The 6,518-nt window shown below is 39.7% G+C and overlaps 1 protein-coding gene across 1 annotated transcript in view; it reads left to right on the top strand.

The window, feature by feature from the left end:
* The first annotated feature begins 11 nt into the window (after positions 1–11).
* The window catches only part of LOC137646437 (sortilin-related receptor-like), a 248,303-nt gene continuing 241,796 nt past the window's right edge, over positions 12–6,518 (top strand). Inside the window, exons 1-2 of the mRNA XM_068379537.1 lie at positions 12–28; positions 223–405. Of these exons, the coding sequence (XP_068235638.1) occupies positions 12–28; positions 223–405 (200 nt within the window). The remainder of the gene's footprint in view (positions 29–222; positions 406–6,518) is intronic.

Below are 6,518 nucleotides of genomic sequence, written 5' to 3'. Positions count from 1 at the left end.
GACAAACAAGAATGACATTTCCAGGAAGGTGAGCTCTGGCAGCCATTTTGTGTAGGAGTAGGTCTCGAAGTATAAGATATTGCTAATTATACAAACCCCCTCCCGCAATTAGTCCTCGAAATATTGAGTTTGTGAATCATGCAGCATTGCGCTCGTAAAATGTAACACTTAAGATGCAGTGAACATTACACAGCCGACATTGACATTTTTATTCTTTTTGAGCATTGATCATGATTATTTCATTTTAGGCACAGAGTTCACTTGTTCAGATGGTCGATGTCTACCAGGATCATGGCGTTGTGATGGTGACAGTGATTGTGCTGATGGGTTAGATGAAAAGAATTGTACGAACGTTACATGTGAATCCTGGCAGTTTCAGTGCAGTAGTAAGCAATGCATATTCAGGTGGGTAATAATTTTGATTTAATGCTAGTCATATAATATGTTTAGTATTCATTATGGCACCACATGTGTTTTCTTTTCAGTTTCTCATTCCATGTTTTATTTCTGTGTTGTCCAAGTACTATATAAACTAAAAATAGAACAATAAAACTAGTATATCAAGAAGTGTGTGTGTGTGTTGACAAGAAAATCTGAAGAAGAGGTTTAGGAAGTGTTTAAAAGGTTGAAGAGTTGAATGAAGAAGAGAGGACTGCAACTCAACATTGTCAAATGAACTTAATGAAGAAGATACTATTGCAAGAGTCCATGTGGCTATGCAAACAGTGTGGAAATAAACTGTATATTTTTGTGTAATGAATTTAATATATGCTATTAAAAGAAGTGCTGTGGATTACAAAATTTACATTTGAGTTCGGTAGATGGCAATTGAGTTGGGTAGATGACAAAAATGAGAACCCTGTTATAATAGCTGGGTACGTGTTAGAAGAGTTAGGGTATTTCTTCTACCTTTGAGATACACTGTATTGGGAAGCAGGAGTTGAGAGAGCATGGAAAAAAGTGGTTGCTGCAGCATAGAAGAAATGGAGAGAGATTGCAAGATATTAAATAGAAATTTGCACTAGTATAGGGACTGAAGACCTGTATTGGGTACTCAAAGCCTCTACTACCGTATGCCGTAGAAAATTAAATAAATACTGGTTAGATTGTAGAATAACAGAATTTTGATAACAAACCTAGTTATTTATATACTCACCTGAGGATTATAGGGTTTCCTTCTTGAAGCCTGGTAAATGTTGACATCTATCCTATGGCAGTGTACAGCAATAGAACCACTTGGCTATACCATATTGTAATGGTTAGTTTAGTCTAAAAAATTAAACATTTAAGAGTTTCTTGACAGCTCTAGTTATTTGGGTAAGGCCAGATGAGGGAAAAAAATTAAGAACCTTAGCCTATGTGAGTATAAAAATAGATTTTATTCTTAAAATTCCATTTCTGTGTCTCAACTGAAGTTTATACAGCTCAACTCCCACTAACTGATGGAGGTGGTAGAGTGAAGAAAAGAGCTAGTCAATTTAACACCCTGGGCTAAATAATTAAACCAATTACCAGAATCTCGCGGCCTATATACATAAGTGTAATGGTAACATCCGAAACTTGGAAACTCTAGTTCGATACCTCACAAATGCAGATTGAGGAAAATTGAAGATCTTTCATCTTGAAGTAATTTTTAGTCAAAAAGGTAGGCATGAGAGAGAATTATTTTATAAACACCAATTCCCACATTACTGTAGAGAGCCTGCAACTCGCTAATATAATCAGCTGAAACCAATGCTAACAGAAAAATTACTTGTCCATAAGATTTATGATAGATAAACCTTCCAAAGGTACAAAATGAGGACTTTAGGTACTGTAATACTATAAGTTGATTCCACAATAAACAAACTGGATAACCGGAGTTTTCTCAATTGCAAAGGATGTAAGCGGACCCATGATAATAACTGAAGCCGATAAATCTAACCCAAGATACCTGAGCATGGACCTACAGCAATTAATAGCTGAAATAGACAGCCTCTTTCATAAAACAGGCGAGAGAAAAACTTTACAATATTATCCTAACTTTTCCAAGTTAAGGAAACATTCCTGGACCTGCACCAGTCAACATACAAATTCCACTGCCTTTTGGAACTAGAGCACCTATAAGACCCTTTCTGTATGAGAATATGGTGGCAGACTTCTTGCAATTGGATGAAATGACTAGGGGTCTGGGTATACCGACCTCAAAATTGGTTGTCCTAGTAAATTGGTGCTGTTAGGTAATCTCCTTGGATACTCCCACAACAGAGAACACACTTTGGTAAGGCACACACTGTGTGGCCTAGGAGGAGCCATCAGGATTATATTGCTGTTTGAAGATACCTTAAACTTGGTTATCACTGCCCAAATAATTATTGAGAACATTGTAAAAGAAAACAAGTCAAGATTCAATTAGTCCTTTAACTGGGGATTCACTTTCCATGAAAGCAGATCTGGAACAAGAGTACAAAACACCTTCATCTTCTGTTCTGGAAGGTTGTAGGCATTGCCACATTTGGTAGTCTCCACCATCTCCAAATTTCTTCATATACTAAAAGATGTAGATACCAATTATAGGGTAGTATTCAATGTTGTCTGCTTAACTAATTTGCTGATACTTTTAATTTCCCAAGAATAAATTAAGGTTGAAGTGGTACTCTCCTTGGATCTGTCCAAAATAAGAGTACTAACATGATACAAAAAAGGGTCTCTGACATGTTAACCCCCAGTTTCCAAATGTAATTCAGTGCTATTGCGTTGTTTGAAAAAGACCGTGACTTCTGACTCTGAAGGACATTGTGTAGGGTTGATTCCCTCTCTTGATAGGTGCAGATAACCAATGGTTGTGCCTTAGCCCTCCTGTATAGAAAGAGTTGCTATTTTTTTTCCATAAAGGTTTAGATTCTATTAATGGGCCTATTTTTGGTTGGAGGATACTGCTGTGCAGTATAAATTGCATAGAAATCACAAACAGATTCATAATTTCACTGCCGAGTTACAGCTGTGATACCCCTCCATCTCCGCCTTGGTATTTGACAGTAGGCTGTTGCTTTTACCTCCCCGCAAGTTTTCACCAATATCGAGTCTCATTAATTCCAGGTTTGTTACATTCTGGTATTCAAAGAACGTTTATGTTTTTCTAATGCTTAGCGTAATTTATGCCAATTTATTAGAATGCGAAAAGTTACAAAACGGATTTTGAGCGAAGCGAAAATCTATTTTTGGGTGAGATAGCCATGTCGTCGTGATGGAAGTTCCTTAAAGTAGCTTCCTAAGGGATATATGTACTACAGTGATATTCCCAGAGAATTTTACCTTTAGGTATCCAGAATTCTAACTCCTGGCACAAATATCCTTAAAATTTCTCCCAAGGATATCGCATAATATCAGCGGACGCATTCTTGACACGCCTCCATAGCAATCTGCACCCCAAACAGCGTTTTGGCTTTGAGGAGGATGGCAAAATAAAAGGGAGCCGTCCAAAGGCTCTCCCTGCTCTCGTAATACTATTGGGAATACAACAGCGCCATTCCCACGATGGCGGACATTCCTTGTAGCATTGAGCGTGGTGTTACAGATACAGTGCCACGGGAGGGATACTGTGAAGTTCTTTTCTTTTAGAAGAGATGGGTGGGTCCATCAGGACGACATGGCCATCTCACCCAAAAATAGATTTTTCGCTTCGCTCAAAATCCATTTTTTGAGCTCAAGCCATGTCGTCGTTATGGAAGCATACCAGAGCATTAGTGTATCTGTGGATTTTTAATCAGTGCCTTAACCTTATAGCAACCTTTTCTATGGTCATGGGGACCACATGAGACAAGGGACGTTACTGTTATTCTTCCCCATCACTAATCATAACCAATGTTAGTGCTTCCTGCCTCCTACAGGGAAGAGTCATTCTAGACAGTAGAAAAGGGATCTTGAGGTTAACATACATAGTATGACCAAACATAAGTTCACACTGAATATACAAATAGTCTCATAGTTGTATATTTTGCTAAAATAACATCAGTGTCTCATATCTAAAATTTGATGCATACAAATATATGAGGGATACTTACTTTGGTAAGTTGAAGAACTCTGGCATGTATACATACAATTGTCTGGCGAAGGTGGACACACTACATTCTAATAGACATTTATTACTAATAAATGACTAAAAGATGTTCAGTAAAACTAATGTAGTATGACAATGGGATTATACCTGTAACAAGTATAGAGACTATATTTCCTTCTTGAAGGAAGAAATGATGAGTGCCACTCTCAGACTGAAGAAAAATTATAAAACAATTTCTCTTCATAATTCCTGTACTGGTTACTTCTATCTGCACTTTGTACTCCGTACGCCGGCACTAGTGCTATCTGTATAATTCCACACCTGGGATTTTGAACAGTGCTAGTGTTATCATGGTAACACATAATTAAAAGAAGTCACACCTAAGAAGGGTGACCCCTTCTCCCTTTAATTGACAGTCCCAGTCAATTAGCTGTTCATCGTAGAATTAGACGGCAGGTTAAATATTCTACCTGGCGTCACCACATATTGCTTCAGATCATGGGTTTGTCTAGCATAGTGTATGTAGAACACTCTGGATGATTCTCATCCATTACATGTGCGAGGACATGTGAGGTCCCAAACCATAAACTGTTTACCACAGTAATTAGGGGGCAGGTTTTAATACACTACCTGCCGCCACTACGAAGTGTTTCAGTTCATGCACTTGTTTTGCATAGTGTTTGTAAAATACTCTGGATGATTTTCATCCAGTGTATGAACGAAGGCGCTCAAAGTCCATATACTGAAAGAAGTTCAGTGATGAAGCAATCTTTCTCGGATCATGACCTGCGGGAGTACTGTCCGGATCCGCTATACGAATAAAGTAGGTGAGCTTCGCCCATAGTTGTTTTAGGGATAAATTTGATCCAGAAGTATCTCATTTAAAGATCTGACCTCCCCTGAAGTCTGAAGTTCTAGGAAGATAGACCTTTAGACACTCTACCGGACATAGAGAGACATCTTCCTTCAGAGGGCAGATTCTCCAGGGACCCCACCTTTTGGTGGGTAGCTCATTCTTAGACCTTGTCCAAAGACCAAGAGATGGGCTTTGGTTGTACCGCGGGCTTAAGCCTAGCACATGCCTTCGGAATCTTATTAAAGATTTCAATCGCCAGATCCACTTGAAAGGCATATAGGAGAGGCCTAGTCAAGGCTGACTTGCACGTATTTATCGTATTGGCCGCCAGACCTTGGCTATGAAGGTGGACAAAGAAGGACAGACAGAAGTTCATTGAAATTTCTTTCGGTCCTTTTGCTTTGACAAACACAACCCACTTTTTCCAGGAAGACTCATATTGTCTTCTAGTTGACTTGGCCTTGTATTCTTCTAAGAATTCTATATTGCCTTTTTTGAGATCCCAAACCTTTTTCTAACCGCTAGAGCAAGAAAATAATGAAATGAAGGGTTTGGGTTCTCTGTGATAAAACAAAGGCAGTTAATTTCTGAATCTTCGGAAATATACCTAGGGTCAGAGCTAGGACCAGCCTCATCTAGTCTATTAGCCCCACTCGAGGATCCTCGTATGGGGCTATATAGCGAGGTAGTTTCTTTAAGACGCTCGTGAAGAAGAGTCGAATTGTAGTTCCAGGACTTGTTCCCATTTGGGAGGGAATATGTCTGCGCCCATGGACCATTCCAACTCTATCGGTTTGTATCGAATAGAGTATCCACCGTCACATCGTGGATCAGTTGTAAATAAACTGCTGGTAGGTGCCGTCCCTTTAAGAGAGGGATGGGTAACTTCACCAAGACTGAATGAGACGTTCGAATGTGACGTCTTATTATCGCTTCGGTGTCCCAGATCAGTCGTAGGGAGCCTGATCTGTGTGGAGGGGGCTTCCCCACCCATGAAAGGACCAGCAGAGTCTTGGGACTTTCGTGCTCTAATTTCTGTTAGAGAAGCGATTAAAGAGGGACGGATCTCAGTCTTTTTTTATATCTTCAAGCGTTTGATGCGTGTTTTCTCCAAGCTCTTAACGCATCTTTCCGGTGTGCCCTTAGAACCAGGTCTGTCACTATAGCAAACTGGGGAAAGTTTAGCGCTTTTTCCTGTTGGCGTTTTGGAATTCTGACTGAATACCTGAATCTCTTGACAGACCTCACTAGCTCCTTTTATATTTCCAAAGGAGAGGAGAGTTGATGTGACTGAGGGCTTCGATGGTTTTTTAAACATCGAAACCCTTGAGCTGGAGAAAGTCGAGACTTCTAGAAGCTTATCTTGCATCCGTGATGTCCCAGGAACCGGGTCATCTCTTTGAATGCACATTGGCCGGACACTAAGGGTGCTGCCCACTCCAGCCTCTTGATCAGGTATATTAATACCTGAACTATTTCTAGGCTTGAATTTGACGTGACTAAGTTCGTCAATCCTTTGAAGATACTTAGGACTGTGAGTCCGACATGTATCTTCCTTAGGATGAATGTTACTCTCTGTAACATGAATTTTAGATAGGAGGAAGGGGGGTGGTTGACTGGAAG

The sequence above is a fragment of the Palaemon carinicauda genome, chromosome 9, assembly GCF_036898095.1.
Source record: "Palaemon carinicauda isolate YSFRI2023 chromosome 9, ASM3689809v2, whole genome shotgun sequence".
Classification (NCBI taxonomy): Eukaryota; Metazoa; Arthropoda; class Malacostraca; order Decapoda; family Palaemonidae; genus Palaemon; species Palaemon carinicauda.
This window is presented reverse-complemented; position numbering and strand designations above follow the sequence as displayed.